At 36.7% G+C, this 17,376-nt stretch overlaps 1 protein-coding gene across 1 annotated transcript in view; it reads left to right on the top strand.

Annotated features, from left to right (window-relative positions):
* CFAP54 (cilia and flagella associated protein 54) overlaps positions 1-16,847 on the top strand; it is a 252,362-nt gene extending 235,515 nt beyond the window's left edge. The window contains exon 68 of the mRNA XM_019732067.3: positions 16,651-16,847. Within this exon, the coding sequence (XP_019587626.3) occupies positions 16,651-16,770 (120 nt within the window). The 3' untranslated portion in view covers positions 16,771-16,847. The remainder of the gene's footprint in view (positions 1-16,650) is intronic.
* The last annotated feature ends 529 nt before the right edge of the window (positions 16,848-17,376 follow it).

Here is a 17,376-nt window from a genome sequence, read left to right as displayed (position 1 = left end):
CCATTTGAAAATACCTATGTAGCTTTTCTGGGTGTTAGATGGGTTGCATGTACCACTATTCACGTGGGACAGCTTCCACTTCACTTTTTTAAGCTGTTAAATCCTAGAGGGTCGTGCTAGGCTGTTTAACTTCCTTTGGCTAATTTTATTACATTATCATATGCCTCTTTTTAACAAAAGAGAGGTTTGGGTTTAACAAAACTGCCCAAATTGTGGCAATGACAATACTCTCTTTAAATTGTCTTTTATAGCATTAGGCACAAGGTTCCAAATATTCTGTAGTTGGTATTTACTAAGTCTTAAAGAATTCTGTTAACATAACTTTTTTCTTTTGGTTGAGAGTTGCAGATTTTTTTTTTTTGTACCAGCCAAGAACTGTCTGAATAGATTCCATGAGCAGCTAGAATTGCATCTTTCTTCTGTGAGGCATTATCATTGTGTCCTCAAGTGAAGAGTATCCTTTGTATAAGTTCATGAGACATCCACTTAATATTCTTATATTCTTTTGAAGACAATGCCGGATGACATCAGTCCCACATTGCTTTTAAAACACAGCGCTGACTTTGATTCCATCCTCTCACTGTTCACTTCTAACTGTCAAATTTGACTAAGGGAAAAAGAAACCCCTTAAGAAAAGGCCAGGCTATTAATGTGCTCTTCAAAATGCTAAGAAAAGGCTAAGCTGTTTATAGCATTTTCAAAATGCTCATCTCTCAATTTGCCCGCAATAGTGTCAAGGTGAAATATGCTCTCATTCACCCCGCAACCGAGAGCCTTTGTGTTATCGGGCTCAAAGTATTGGTTCTACTTTTGTTAGGCATGCAATTTGGGGTATAATGATACTTGGATATAATTTAAACCAAAATATAATCATGAACCTGATATTGTGTATTTACTCTAAAAGTGGCAAGAAGCGTATGCACTGTTTGATAAAGTAAGCCTCGCTTCATTCAGGATATAACTGTATTTCAGAATCAAAGGGACAATTTGCTGAAGTTGAGTTACTTAGATAACGTCCAAGGAGGTGAGAGGCCGGGGTATCATTAGCAAATCTGTTCATTGCTTTCTATTTTGCTGAAAACAGAGTTAAATATGTAGTTTCATTTACTTCATTTTGCTAAATAATTTTGTCTTGATAAAAAACTGGACCTTCCTTTTTTTCTTAAAATTAAAGTTTATTGGGGTGACAATTGTTAGTAAAGTTATGTAGATTTCAGGTGTACAATTCTGTGTTACATCATCTATATATCACATTGTGTGTTCACCATCCAGAGTCAGTCTCTTTCCATCACCATATATTGGCTCTCCTTTAACCCTCATCTACCACCCCCCACCCTCCTTACCCTCTGGTAACCACTAAACTATTGTCTGAGTCTATGAGTTTTTGTTTCTTTATTTGTTTGTCTTGTTCTTCGGTTGTTTTCAGTTTAGTATACCACGTATCAGTGGAATCATATGGTTCTCGACTTTTTCTGTCAGACTTATTTCGCTCTGCATTATAATCTCAAGATCCATCCATGTTGTTCGAAATGGCACTATTTCATCTCTCTTATGGCAGAATAGTATTCCATTGTATACATATACCACGTCTTCTTTATCCAATCATCTATCGAAGGACACTTTTGTTGTTTCCATGTCTTGGCCACTGTAAATAAAGGTGCAATGAAAATTGGAGTACATATATCTTTATGGACAAATTTTTTCAGATTTTTTTGATAGATACCCAGGAGAGGGTTGCCGGGTCATATGGTGATTCTATTCTTAATTTTTTGAGGAACCTCCACACTGCCTTCCATAGCGGCTGCACCAATCTGCATTCCCACCAACAGTGTATGAGGGTTCCTTTTTCTCCACAGCTTCTCCAACACTTGTTATTATTTGTCTTGTTGATGATAGCCATTCTGACTGGGGTGAGGTGATATCTCATTGTGGTTTTGATTTGCATTTCTCTGATGATTAGTGATGTTGAACATTTTTTCTTATGTCTATTGGACATTTTTATGTCTTATTTGGAAAAATGTCTCTTCAGGTCCTCTACCTGCTTTTCAATGGGATTTTTTGCTTTTTTGTTGTTGTTGAGTTAATATTTTGGATATTAGCCCCTTATCGGAGGTGTTGTTTGCAAAATCTTCTCCCATTCGGTTGGTTGCCTCTTTATTTTGTTGATGGTTTCTTTTGCTGTGCAGAAGCTTTTTAGTTTGATGTAGTCCCATTCATTTATTTTAGCTTTTACTTCCCTTGCCTTTGGGATCAAATTCATAAAATGCTCTTTGAACCCAAGGTCCACAAGTTTAGTACCTATGTTTTCTTATATGCAGTTTATTGTTTCAGGCCTTATGTTTAGGTCTTTGATCCATTTTGAGTTAATTTTGGTACACGGTGACAGATAGCAGTCCAGTTTCATTCTTTTGCATGTGGCTGTCCAATTCTCCCAGCACCATTTATTGAAGAGGCTGTCTTTTCTCCACTGTATGTTTTTGGCTTCTTTGTCAAAAATTGTCTGTCCATATTTATGTGGGTTTATTTCTGGGTTCTCAGTTCTATTCCGTTGGTCTGTGTGTCTGAAAACTGGACCTTTCACAATGGGCATATAGTTCATTTTAAGAGAATTGTTGATTTTTTGCCTCATATAGTTGAGTCAATTAGAAAAACCACTGGAAATTATCTGGACAAATTTTTCTTACATTTAAATTAACCCACAAAGAAGTGGCAGGTGTAAATTTATCCATTTTCCTTGTTAATACTTTGGACACTAGCCATTCGAGATTTTTGCCCTTATTCCACCTGAATCTCATGCAGCTGTGCCGTTATGTTCTTTTGTCAACCACCTGTGAGAGCACAGTGTGGTGGGAAGAGCGCTCGGCCCAAGTTCTAGTCTCAGTTTTGCCTTGACAAGTCAGTAACCCTTAAAGACCTTAAGTCAATTAGATTCTGTTAAAGGTCTCGAGAGCAATGTATCTTAGTGGATAAAAATATGATTTGATTCTTGTTTCCACCATGTATTGATTGTGTGACTATGAGCAAGTTACTTTACTTCTCTGTGCTTTGGTTCCTTATCTTGTACCTTGGTGATAGCTACTCCTCTTGTAGAATTACCTCAGAAACAACATACAACCCATTTAGTATTGTGCTAGTACAATGCCAGTGGTAAGCATTCAATGCATTGTGGCCATTTTTATTTTTCCCAGCCTTAAAATTATGTGAAAGGAGTCATTCTTCATTTGACCATTAGCAACTCCCTTCATTAGTGGTCTTTGGCTTGTCTAAATGTTTGCTAATTTTCAATAGAGTAAAATTGGCATTTAATAACGTGTAGATGTATTTTTAGTATTATTTTTCAACCATCCTTTTTTAATTAAATTTTTTGTCTTGAGATAACTACAGATTCACATGCAATGATAAGAAATAGTATAAAGAAATCCAGTTCTTCCCAATGGCACCATCTTACAAAACTATAGTACAATATCACAACCAGGATACTAATGTTAATAAAGTCAGGATACAGAACAATTTTGTCCCAAGGACCCTTCTTGTTATCTTTTTGTAGCTATCTAAACTTCCTAGCCCCCGCCCCTATCCCTGACCCTGATACTTGGCTAATCTAGTCTCCATTTCGATAATTTTGTCATTTTCAGAATGTTATATTAAAGGAACCATACAGTATGTAACTTTTGGGGGTTGGCATTTTCTCACTCAGCCTAATTCCCTAGAGAGCCATTAAACTATGCTTTTCATGAATAAAAAAAAAATCCTTATGAATATTGACACATTTTATTGTGGCAACAGATTTATCATTAGCCAAAAGTGCTTAATGTGGTACCTGGCATAGAGTCCATAAGTGCACAATAAATGTTCAGGGGGGCGCAGTCGTGGGTTCCCACTCTACCTACCTCTGCCCTTCCTCCTCCTCCTCCGTCCTTCTCCTCTTTCCTCACCCCCTTCTTCTCCACATGCTCGTATTAATATTGACAAAGGCTGATTGCTCAAGTTAAAAAATTCTATAAAGAATTAAATGAAATGATTTATGGGAAAATTCTTTGTAAATTGCAAGCTCTGTTAGACTATCTATCAGAAACTTACGGTCTGTGTTGGCCACGTTATAAGAATGGTTTGCAGGTGCTTGTGGTGTATACAGATGTGAATAACAGAGTCAACGTGAACAGGTTGTGTTTTTTTTTTCCTACACTGTGCACAGGGGGCCTGCCCTCCTGTTTGCTCCTGCAGTGGGAACTGCAAACCAACAAAGCCTGTCATGCTTTGATTCTAAGCAGCAAAGTCTCATGAACAAAACGCAAACTTCATTTCATGTTCTTTATAAGCCTTTGCTCTAAAAAGGGCCTCTGTTTCTAGTTAAGCCCAGTGAGCTCCCTCATAAAAGCATCAAGAAATGCCAAGTATCGTGCGAACTCGAGAGTTCTCATTTCTGTATGCCAGGTCAAAAGCCCACAGGCAGACCCAAACCAGCCCTTCAGGAGGGAACCCAACTTCACTGGACTCAGTTACAGCATTTCTTCCAATAGCTTTTGCTGCTGAGATTTGCAGTCCTGACCTTTGAGTGGAGTTAAACCCTTACTCTGATAGAATTTCCCCCTATTCAGAAATAGGTTATGTGTAGGACATACATACATGTTTGAATCAGGATAGAGTAGGTTATTGCTGTGCTAACAAATAAACCCAAATCTCCATGGAAATAAATGTTTATTTCTTTCTCATGCAAAGTCCAGTGGAAGATGGGCAACTGTCCTTGAAATTGTCACTATGTTGTCTGGACTACGTGGCTGCCAAAGTCACCAGTGCAGGAGAAGAGGGCTAGGGAATTTACGGGATGTTTTTAAATAGGATCACCACCGTACATCCAGGTTTGCCTGTGACAGTCACAATTTATACCTGTCGATTTGGCGTAATGGTTAATATTTCTCCTTTTATTTTATTCTTAAAAGTGTTCCCATTTAGGCAATAAATTAGGGTGATCATTTCTAAGAGCCAGCATGGAATGGGTATCATACTTCCTGCTCATATTCTATTGGCCTCCACCTAATGTGCAAGGATGCAGAGAATTGTAGAGGAGCAAGTATATATTTTAGTAAACACTAATAACTTCTGGCACAATAGGCATTTTCAGGAATGCCACGAATTTTTTTAACAGAATTAGTTTAATAACTTTCCTTACCAAAACTGTGTTGAGCTGTTATGATATCAATATGATATGCTTATGAACTAAACCATCTCACTTAATCACATATTGTGGTAGGCTGAATAATGGCCCCCCAAGGATGTCCACATCCTAATCCCCAGAACCTGTTACCTTAGGGCAAAAGTGAATTTGCAGATATGATTAAGTTAATGATATTGAGATGGTGAAGTTATCCTGGATTATCCAGGTAGGCCCTGAGTATAGTCACAGGTGCCCTTCTAAAAGAGAGACAGAGGGAGATTGGACAACAGATGAGGAGGCCATGTGATGATGGAAGTAGAGTTTGGAGTGATGTGTGTTGAAGATGGGAAAAGGGGCTACAAGTCAAGGAACACAGGTGGCCTCAGAAGCTAAAAAAGACAAAGAAACATTTTCTCCCCTTAGGGCCCCAAGAAAGAACCAGTCCTGTTGATCCCTTAACTTTAGCGCAGTGAAATTGATTTCAGATTTCCTATCTCCAAGACTGTAAGAGAATACGTACATTTGTGTTGTAAATCACTAGGTTTGTTGTAGATTTGTTATAGCAGCAATAGGAAGTTAATACACACATACATTCTGGACTTCAGCATGTGACTTTTAGATTTCTGTTTCTAGTGAAGGCAGGTACTATTATTATCCTTATTTTACAAGTGAGAAACAGAGTCCTGCAGACTCTAAGTGACTTGCCCAAGTTCCTTCAGCTAGTTAGGGTGAGAACGAGGATTCACACCCAGGCAGACTGGCTCCTCAGAACACAGTCCTAAGCACTGTGCTGTATTGCCTCTCCCCTACTGCCCACAATCCTCTGAACTGCCTCCTGCCATGTCTGCCAATCGTGACATGGCCCTGCTCCGTGCAGCCTCTCTCCCACACCCTCCTGACTTCAGTCTCTTGCTCTTCCCATGGGCTTGGTGGTACTCTGGACACTTGTCCAGCTTCATTCAGCTTTTCGAAATTTTATGGAAGGTTCTGTGTCTTCCATAAGGAATTTTCTCAAGTCAAGTTAGGCTTCTGATAAAATTGTTAAATTTTTTCATACTTAAGTTCACGGGAAGATATTATTTCTGAATCTTCTTCCTACTTTTAATTTGTAATTCTCTTTCTCCTACTAGAGAGGAGAATGTTCCCAAGTGTAGTCAAATAAAATGATTATAGAAGTGATACTGGAACTGTATTAGGCTTGTTTTACCATGACCCAGAAAACAAGCATCTGGGAATTTGGTATATGCATTCTTACTTAGTTATTACTTTAAATCTCCCCTTAGCTTGTACTGGTTATATACTAGCACGCATTTTGCCATATTGCCACTTATTTAGTGGTTCTGTAGTTAACCACTGAATTAAATATTTATGCCTGCTCCTTTACTGAGCCACCCAAATCTCCCCTCCAGGACTGAAGAACTTTTTTCCCAGCTCTGGGAATGTGCCATCTGATAGCCCTCAGCTCTCAGCTCTAAGATTGTCCCTGGCCAAAGGACATGGTCTCTTTCTAGGGGGTGTCTGCGTCCAATTACTGGTTGATATGAGGGTACAAAGAACTGACCATCACCCCTCCACCCCCACCATGATTCAGGTCTACTTTGAAAAGCCTCCCAGCTTCAAAGCCCCCCTGAGCCCTTTGCTGTGACTGAAACGTCTCTATCTTCTCTTTCCTCCCATCTTCTCTCTGCCTAATCCTGCTTTCTTCCCTTTCCCCATGGGTGTCAATCCCATGGGTATTGACTAATAAATTTCCTGAAAGCTAAGTTCCCTCAGGGTCTGTTTCCCAAGAACCTGAACTGCAACAATAAGTTTAAAAGAAAAAATGAAGATCCCTGACTAGTGAGGAATACATAAAGCTGCTCAATTAATCCCTATTTATTGGAATTAGAAGAGTTCCAAAGGAAATAGGAAATGTGCTTTTCTGGCTTAAAGTTTATTTTTTCTTATAGAAGTAAGGGAAAAACATCATACACATGTCACCCACTTGTGATTAAAAATACACTCTACAATGTGACCCACAGTTCAACACATTTTCTTTTGACCCTATTTGAACAGTTAATTTACAAATGAAATAAATTATAAAACTCAGACTCCAGCCCATACCCAATCCTCAATAAATGCAGTCTTCCTTTTTCAGTGAAACAGTTTTTGCAGAGTATAAAAACGAGGATTTGAGGGAGCTTTAAACCATGTTCTGAAAATAAAGGCAACGATGTAAAGAGAAATGTAATCATGTATAAGTATTATATCAGAATTTATACCCTCGCATCTCCACAGAGAATGAAGAATAGACATTCAATTTTAAAAACATTCAACATAGGCATTTCTGTTCAATTCTCTATCCAAGGAAACTTTTCCTTTAATTCTTCCCCTAAACCCCTGATTATAAGCACTGAACCATTGGCCGGGAACTTGCATCTAGCCTTTCTGCCCTGTGCACTTCATTGTTGGCTGCATAACTCATGCTTCCTGTTCTGATGAGAGCTTTTGATATTTTAAGAGGATTTGCCCTTTATGAGACCCTTTATTAGTTCTTTATATGGTGAAAAATACTTTTCTGCGGAGAGAGAGAGGAGGGGAGCTGTTTTTTCTGCACAGTGGAGTGTCAGATTTCAAAGGCTCTTTTCTCTGGGCCATAGACTCTCGAGCAGTCAGAATAAGCCTGAATATGTACAGCCTAAACTTTCACTTTTTTTTTAAAGTCTCTCTTTTGGTCTTAAAGGATTGTTTTCCTAAATAGTTCCCTACAAAAAGCATATATCCATAATGATGATATCACTGCCAGCTCTGTCACTTTTCCTCAAGCAGTGCCTTGCTCTGCCTGGGATGGGGTATGAAGAGCAGTGTGTTTGCAGAATCTGTGCGGTGAAGGAGGAGAAGGCCCCAAAGGCCCCAAAGACATTCACTAGCTAAGAATGGCCCTCATTTACATAACACCAGGTAGGACTCTTGGGTGGTTTTCCTGACATCAACCAACTCCACAACAAGTTTCTGACACCATCTGGGTGTCCAAAAATTCAATTCATTTCTGACACTACTGCTCAGAGTTAGCACAGAACCCCACAGATTCAGAGCTCAATTTAAGACTGCCCTCACTCGAGACGCCTGCTGCAAATGAGGATGACAGGCTACCTACACTTCTGCCCAGCAGACTACAAATAGGGGAGTTCCCACGATGCCCCCTCAGGTTCAATAACGTGCTAGGAAGACTCACAAAAATCACAAGAGCATGGTATTTACAATTACCAGTCTGTTGTAAAGGATACAACTGAGGACCAGCCCAATAGAAAAGGTGCACAGGACAAGAGCTTCCATGCCTTCCCTGGGTGCTCCACCCGTAGCACATCAAAGTGTTTACCAACCAAGAAACCCCTTGACAACTGTCATTATGGGCTTTTTATGGAGGTTTCATTACATGGGCATGATGGATGAAATCATTGGCCGTTGGTGATGGTACTCAATCTCCAGCCCCTCACCCGTCCTCAGAGTTTGGGGCATAAGGCTGAAAGTTTTCTGTCTCTAATCACATGGTTGGACCAACCCCATTTTGGAGCAATCTAGGCACCTTCTTGCCCCACGAGTCATCTTATCATCCCCCCCAAATTTCTTTTCAAGGGATTTTAGGAATGCTATGCCAGAAACCTCGGACAAAGACCCAATATTTATTTTTTTATTATACCACAACTGTAAACTATGAACATAACGTAAAATTGATTTTTAAACATACATTCCAGTGAACGTAGTCTCCTCAATATGTCTTCTCTCATGGAGGCACCCTTCTTGCGTGTATTCCAATAAAGAAGCCATTGTTCAAAACATTTTTGGCATCTACTTAGATGTGAGAAAAGAGACAGGGCCCCGTGACGTTGCAGAAATGATCTGGGGTGGGCTGAAATATTTGGTTTCCTGTGCGTGTGCGACAATGTGTCCGAGCAAGAATTGTCCTTTATTAAAAGGTGAACTCTGCTCAAGAGCTCAAGGAAACACCATGCACAGCAGGGACTCAGTGGTTGTAGAGTGACAGTGACTATGGTAATGATAGTGATGGTCATTTAAAAAGAACCTATCCTAGTCTTAGACAGTGTAACATTTGAACCAATTCCCTAGACACATGCTTTCTCTCCCATAGCCTATCTTAACTTCTAATTTTCTTGTTCTCTGTAAAACGTCTTTATAATGATGTTATTTCTTTAAAATTAAATTTTAAAGATTCCTACCATCTCACCAATATGGCCCTTTGATCTCATATTATAGTAAAAAAAAAAACCTCTTTTTTGTCACATTTAAAGTTTTATTAATACAAAAATTAGGGTGATGCAAAAGATAATCTTCTCAGCCAAGTGTGAAATTTCATGTCATCTGATCTGATAGAGTTGGATACAAGCCCTTCTCACCTTCCTAAGAGTTGGTTGTTCTTTCTATTAGATTGGGGAGAATAAGATCTATTGTTGATATTAGGATTCTCTGATCATATAAAGCACATTGAAACCAAATATATCTTGTTCCCTCTCAGCTGGAACTTTTATTAGATGGGGGTCACCAGTCATTCATGATATCGATTCTTAAGTGAGCTAGTATCATATTATCCTCTCTACTATGGAATGCATGTTTTTCCACAGTCCGAAAAAAAAAAGAAAAATCCAATAAATCATTAACTTCAAAGACTCAGGTGATCTATTAAGAAGAGATAGAAAACATGGTAGAGAAAATTATGTGTGAGAATGCTAAATGAAAACAGTAATTGCTTTCTTTCCTCGAAGCTATTCAATTTTTTTTTTCATGGCTGTGATTCTCTATATTTTAAGATACTTGATAAGAGGCAAAATTAAATCCATCCATGTCACAAAACCCACAGTTATTGATATCCCACTTACCAATTATGAGTCATCAAACCGGGATGGCTGGTTAGCCCAATTGATTAGAGCATGGTGCTAATAACACCAAGGTTGCCGGTTCAATCCCTGCATGGGCCACGGTGAGCTGCGCCCTCCTTAAGAAAACAAAACAAACAAACAAAAAAAAAACCCGAATTCATTAGTGGGAATTTGGCTTTCTCCCTTTTTTCTTGGTCATTAACATTTAGAATCAATGAAAGGCAGCTGAAAGAAGCACGAGGTGGTCTCAAAGTAGTTGCTCAATAAAAACTCATTGGCTTGAGAAAAATCATAGATACTTTGAAGGCTATATCTTTTTTTCAATCAAAGAAAATTGTTGGAACCAAAGAACAGAAGTAATAAAATCTTTCATTATGATAGAATCTAGTTTTCATGTAGAAACTCATATAAAATACAGTATAGCACTGGCAAATAACCTTTAACTCTCCAATGCCTTTCAAAACTCCCTCAAACAAGTTCAAGTCCAGAGCAGATTTTAATGAACCCTTTCAGTGTGCTCCAACTTGATTAACTTTCTTTCCCTTCCTTGTACTATTTCAGACTTTTATCCTCTGTAGGCAGGCAAAATCATCACCTTTTCTTTAATATTGCTCCTTAACGCATAACCTACTTGAACTAATTTGCAATCTACTGCCAAGCTTTTTCTTCCTTTCTCTCTACAAAGGAAGAGGAACAAGGATTTTCTGGTACCTTATCTGGGACAATTTGGACTTAAAGTTATTTACAAAACATAGAGGACTTCTCAGTAATTATATGATTGTCAATCTTATCTCTATGGAATGACAAAGAAGGGAATTTAATGATTTCACTTGAGCTTAACTTTACTTGAGAAATTCCCTATGGAAGAAGACCTAGAATATTCCATACAATTTCCAAAAGCTGGAGCTAGAAAACTGTCCAGATTACCACCAAGCCCATGGGAGGAGGAGACTGAGTAAAGTCAGGTGGGTGTGGGAGGAGAGGCTGCATGGAGCAGGGCCATGTCATGATTGACAGACATGGCAGGAGGCAGTTCAGAGGATTGTGGGCAGTAGAAGAAACAATACAGCACAATGGTGAGCAATATGTTCTGAGGAACCAGTCTGCCTGGGTGTGAATCCTGGTTCTCACCCTAACTAGCTCAGGGACCTGGGCAAGTCACTTGAAGTCTCTGAGCCTCATAGTTGTGTTCATATTGTAAAGAATTATGTGGGCTCACTTAAATGTCCGGGTAAATCAAGATAGAATAGATACAGATCAAGAAACATGTAGAAATACTTGACCTGTTAACTCATCATTTTACTTGAAATCTTGTAAATTTTTTTTTTAAATCTTCAATTCTCTGAGAAGAAGGTATGACATTGATTTCCTAAAGCACATTCAGATTCTCTCAATATTTGTGGCATTGATATACTTTGGCTGTGAAGTCAACTTAGCACGTTCATCTAACTCAATATTTTTTAAAGCTGGACTTCATGATTTTGATGATAGTGACTTTTTTATTTTACTGTTTAGTAAAATGTGTGTCATACATTAACTGGAGCTTGTTTAGGTGGTTCTCTTCTATTCCTAATTTAAGTAGAAGTTTTAGGAATAATAAGGCTCAATAGCACTTCTGTGAATTAATGTTACTTTGACATTTATTTAGCTACTGCAATAAGGCAAGAGAATAAAATCAGTACATAAATATTAAGAAATAATGAACAAGAATTAACAGGAAAAAAAAGAAATAATGAACAAAATTATATTTATTTGTAAATTATATAGTTGTATAACCACAACAAAAGAGTTTCAAAAATGATTAAATTAAGAGAATCTGATAAAGTGGCTGATATAAAAATCAATAACTCTCTACTAAGAAGAGTCATTTAAAATGGAAACTTTTAAATTCCATTCACAACAATAACAAAACTATAAAATGCCTAGGAATAAATTCACAAAAATAATGGAGGATGTAAGTGAATAAAAGGACGAGTTTTAGTAGTAGACAATTTTACATTTACCGTTCATTAAATAAACCTTCTCTTTTTCCCTGAATTGAAAAGTCAGGTAATTAATGAATGACACCCTATTATCACTTCTAATTAACATTGTATGGGGATTCTTAGTTAAATAAAGGAAGAAAAATAAAAAGGTATGACTGTGGGAAAGCCAAGGGATAAATTCTCATTATTCACAAGTATAAAAAATTCAAAATAGCCTTCAAATAAACTCCTAGAATGAATAAGTGAATTTAGAAAAGTTGCTATATACAATATCAATGTAAATATAAATTTTGTTTTTATATAGCAGAAAAAGCAATTAGAAATGAAAAATTTTAAAAGCTATTGTTTACAATAGTATAAGAAAATTTACAAGGAAATGCACAGGACCCAGACGAGCCAAGACCATCTAGAAAAAGAAGAAAGCTACTAGTTTTCAAGTCTATTAAAGAGCTAGAATAACAGTGTCAGATTGGAGTAAGTATAGGTGTAAACCAATGGAACAGAAAAGAGAGTCCAGAAAGAGATCTACACACATGCAGTTCCATGGTCTATGTTAAAGGTGACTCTTCAGAACAGTGAGGAAAGAATTGGCCCAGGGCCAATTGGACATCTATACACTTTGATCCCTACCTCACAATATATACAAAGTCTATTCCAAATTGACTGTAGAGCTAAATGTGAAAGATAAACAATAAAGCTTGTAGAAGAAATTATAGGAGATTATCTTCACGACCCTGGTAATGGCAGAGCTTTCATAATAGGACCTATGAAAAAATGCCAATCATAAGGTGAGAGACAGATAAATTAGACTATGTTTTAAGACACTATTAAAGAGGGTGAAGTGGCAAACCACAGAGTGGAAGAAAATATTTACATATACCCAACAAAGGGCTGGTTTCTAGAATGTATTAGGAATCCTGTGTATATCAGTAAGAAAAAGACAGCTTAATATTAATTGGACGAAAGATGTGCACTTCAAAAAAGAGACTAATAAACACGTTCAATATTATTAGGTGTCGGGGACATGACATGAGAAACATGAAGGAATATTTCAAAACATACAACAGTATGGCTCAAATTAAAAAGTAAAATGACCAAAGTGTATGAAGATATAGAATAACTGACATCCTTACATCTTGCTGGCAGGGCTATTAATTGGCCAATCATTTTAGAAAATTTTTTGGTAGAATAAGCTTAAAGATAAATATATGTATAATCAATGTATATACCTAAAAAAAGTTCCACTTTTATGTATATACCTAAAAAAACTATGTACTCTTCTAAAGAGTACATATTTTATGATCCTACTTAAATACAGTTAAGGAATACAGTAAAACACACACACACACACACACACACACACACACCCCAAGTAAAACTAAAATATTGGCACAAAAGCATAGAAACCAGAACAGTGGTTGCTTTGGTGGGAGGAGGGCAGGATCGGTGACTAGGAGGGAGCACCAGGGGACTTTGTGGATGCTAATGGTGTTCTTTTTCTTGGTTTGAGTGATGGTTGTGAGGATGTGTTCATTTTGAAAAGACACTGTCAAGTTGTACACTTGAGATTTCTCTTTTTTCTGTCTGTATGTTATATTTCAATCAAAAGTTTAGTTAAAGACTTGTGTACAGCAATAGCAAAATACAGACTACTGTGTTATAGCATGATAAAATTAGCTGAAATTAAAAGCATTTGACTTGTCCACAGAAGAGCTTGGGTGTCTAGAAAGGGAGAGGTAACATAAAGGTAAGTTTTGATATTTTAGGGTAATTTGTGTTCTCCAGAAAATGAACAAGAGTTAATAACTCCTGAATGACAACTGTTTTTATTTTATCTTCCTGACCTGAAGCTTTTACGTGCGGCCTCCATAAATAAATTCAGCAATTGAGCTTCGTCCTTTGACAAATGGTCACTCGTTTCTGCAACTTCATTGTCAGGGTCAGAGGCCAAAGTGGTCTATTGGTATCTAATATATAAATTATGTCAAAGATACTTCTCTTCTAATGGTATCTAAAACTTACTTGGCCACTTTGCTTTTTTTTTTAACCATTCTTATCTTTAACATAAGAAGAATTCCATAATAACAGATATATAGCACAAAAGAAAACACAGATATTTTAATGTCAATTATTACTTCTTTGTATACTTCTTTGAAAATCATCTACTAAAGAATATTATTGGATGTGAGATATTTCATCAAAACATAATAGACTGAATATTTAGTGTGGTTAAAAAGCAAGGAGATATAACCAAAATAATCATGGTAATCACATATATTTCCAATGTATTCATAAACCAGTTAATATTAGCTCTCCAAAATGTTTCCCATTATTCTTTTCTGAATAAAATAGTCATTAAATGTCCCCCAAAATGTTTATTACATTCCATAAAAATATGCCACCTGAGGCATGGAAAAACCCTCATATATTTCTCATTGAAGTGTTGTCACAACTTATTTGGAAAGTAATCTGGAAAGAAATGTTAAAAAGTAAAATGTAAACACCCTTTGACTAAACCAGCCACCTTGGGGAATCAGTAATACATAAATAAAAGCACCTGTACCCAGGATATATGTAAATAGATAAACATGTACAAAAACTAGAAACAACCTCCATGGCAAATGACTGAATAAATTAGGATACTTCAATCCCACATTGTTATGTAGCCATTAAAAATAATGTGTTTATTTAATGATAATAATACATAGCCTTGATTGGGTGTTTATGCTAAGCACTGTCCCAGGTACAGTTGACGCTTGAACTACACAGGTTTGAACTGTGCGAATCCGTACAGTACTGTAAATGTATTTTCTTTTCTTTATGATTTTCTTAATAGCTTTTTCTCTCTTACTTTATTGTAATAATATAATGCATATAATGTATATAATGCATATAACATACTTTTATATTATATGTTGATTAAAAAATTGATCAACTTTTTATGTTATTGGTAAGGCTTCTAGTCAATAGTAGGTTATTAGTAGTTAAATTTTAGGGGAGTCACAAGTTATATGCGGATTTTCTACTGCATGGGGAGTAGTTATCTCTAATTCCCACATCGTTCAAGAGTCAATTCTATGATATGTGTATAAACTCATCCCATCCTTGTAACAATACTATATAGGAATTATTATTATTTCCATTTTATGGAAAAGGCAATTAAAGTTCAAGCAGATCAAATATCTTACTCAGCTTCACTCACATAGCTGGTATGTGGTGAGGTCTGAATTTGAACCAGAGTGTCGTATTCCAGAATGCATGCTCTTAACTGGTCATTCTGCCTCCCTGAACTGACTAAGGAGGGATTTCTCTTACATATTGGTAACTGAAAAAGCACATAATGGAAATCTAGTTATACTCTTTCAAAAAAAGAAAGGAAAAACAGAAAAGGAAAAGAAAAAACACACATGAATATTTTTCTGTATGAGGATTTAAAAGTTTTGGAAGACAGCTCCTCAAACGGGTACCACTAATTACTCCAGGAAGTGAGAAAGGGGATATTACTAATTTTTTATGTATTCACCTCTTTATTATTTGAAGTTATAAAAAAACACTGAAATACTTTTATCATTTTTTAATCCAATAACGTAAAAATAAAAAAATAAAAACAAGTCTCCATCTTTAGGTTCACTGTTTTCTTGAGACTAAAAGTTTCATTTAATAAGTAGACAAGAAATTAATAAGACAAGAAATTAATAATTCAGGCCCACAAGGATTTAATTTATGCTGGTCATTCTACGTGACATTGGCTCATTTACCTTCACAAGTAGCTACCGTGTTTCCCCAAAAATAAGACCTAGCCGGACAATCAGCTCTAATGTGTCTTTTGGAACAAAAATTAATATAAGACCCAGTCTTGTTTTACAATAATATAAGACCAGGTCTTTATAATGTAATATAATATAATGTAATGTAATATAATATAATATATAATATCAGGTCTTATATTGATTTTTGTTCCAAAAGATGCGTTAAAGCTGATTGTCTGGCTAGGTCTTATTTTCGGGGAAACACAGAAATGTGCATGAGGTGGGTTCCACAGTAGACGTTTGTTTCCTTTCCTTCATGTTTGTTCTCTCCTTCCTGTCCTTCTCCCAATTAAATAACCAGTGCTATGATCACAAAAGCAGTCTTATTTCCTATTTTTCAGATTGCTCAGATGATTTTGGCTGCACTAGTGCTCAGCATGGTAACACAGTACCTCTTTCAGAGAGATTAAGCTCCTAACATAATTTGCTTGTGGCCAGACTTCAACTCAAAACGAGAGAGGGAGATTTGTCAACTGGCAGTATGTTATGGAGGAAAACATTTCATTAGGAACAGAGCCAAAAATCCCACATTTAGAATCATGCACAATAATTATGTAAATACAAATAATCCATATTTCTAGAAGTATCTGCTGTTTTATAGGCTCATTTTTATAGACTCATACATACGAATCTTAATAGGATATAAAATGATATATGTGACATTTCAGCAGTGTAGGGATAAAAAACTTTGTGTCTTAACTTAGGCAAGAATTACATATCTTGCACAAAATTATATGGAATTGGTATTTGTGTGTTTTGAGAACATTACTTCAGTCAACAGTTTGACACAATGTATTTCATGAACACAATTATGCTTTTTTCATCAGGTCCCATTTGATATCTCACTGCCATCTCTATTCAATCTTGAGAAGCTGTTTGATCTTGCTCATGGTTGCATCGTATCAGGAGGAAGCCTTTTCAACTGGATTGTGTCGATTATTCCCTAAACATCCTATACATCTTAATGTTTTTCTTGGTTTGAAATAAGAACTGTCATCTTACAACAAACAAAATAAAATTGTTTTCCTACACAAAGTTTCTTTAAAAATTATAGTTTTTAGTAATGTTTTAAATTGTATTTGAATTAAATGACAGTACTGTTGCTTATTAAGACTATCTTACAGAACTATTCATAGGAAATATGTTCATGCACAGTGTAACTATTCCCATGTTTATATAGTTTATGTTTAGATTGTCTTTAGATGTGTCCATACAGCAAGATTGAATTAACCAGTGGTTCTCAACTGGAGGGAATTTTGCCTCTAGAGTCACATTTGGCAATCTCCGAAGACATTTTTTTTTTTTTTAATTGGGGAATATTGGGGGACAGCACGCTCTCCAGGGCCCATCAGCTCCAAGTCATTGTGCCTCAATCTAGCTGTGGAGGGCACAGCCCAGCTCCAGTCCAGTTGCTGTCTTCAATCTTAGTTGCAGGGGGCACAGCCCACCATTCCATGAGGGAATTGAACTGCCAACCTTGTTGAGAGCTCACACGCTAGCCAACTGAGCCATCCAGCTGCCCCTCCAGAAGCTCAGCGCCAGCTTGTTGTCTT

The sequence above is a fragment of the Rhinolophus sinicus genome, chromosome 1 (genome assembly GCF_057876585.1).
Source record: "Rhinolophus sinicus isolate RSI-liver-muscle chromosome 1, RSI-T2T, whole genome shotgun sequence".
In the NCBI taxonomy this organism is placed as follows: domain Eukaryota; kingdom Metazoa; phylum Chordata; class Mammalia; order Chiroptera; family Rhinolophidae; genus Rhinolophus; species Rhinolophus sinicus.
The sequence above is the reverse complement of the archived record's forward strand: the minus strand, read 5'-3'. Positions and strand labels throughout refer to the sequence as shown.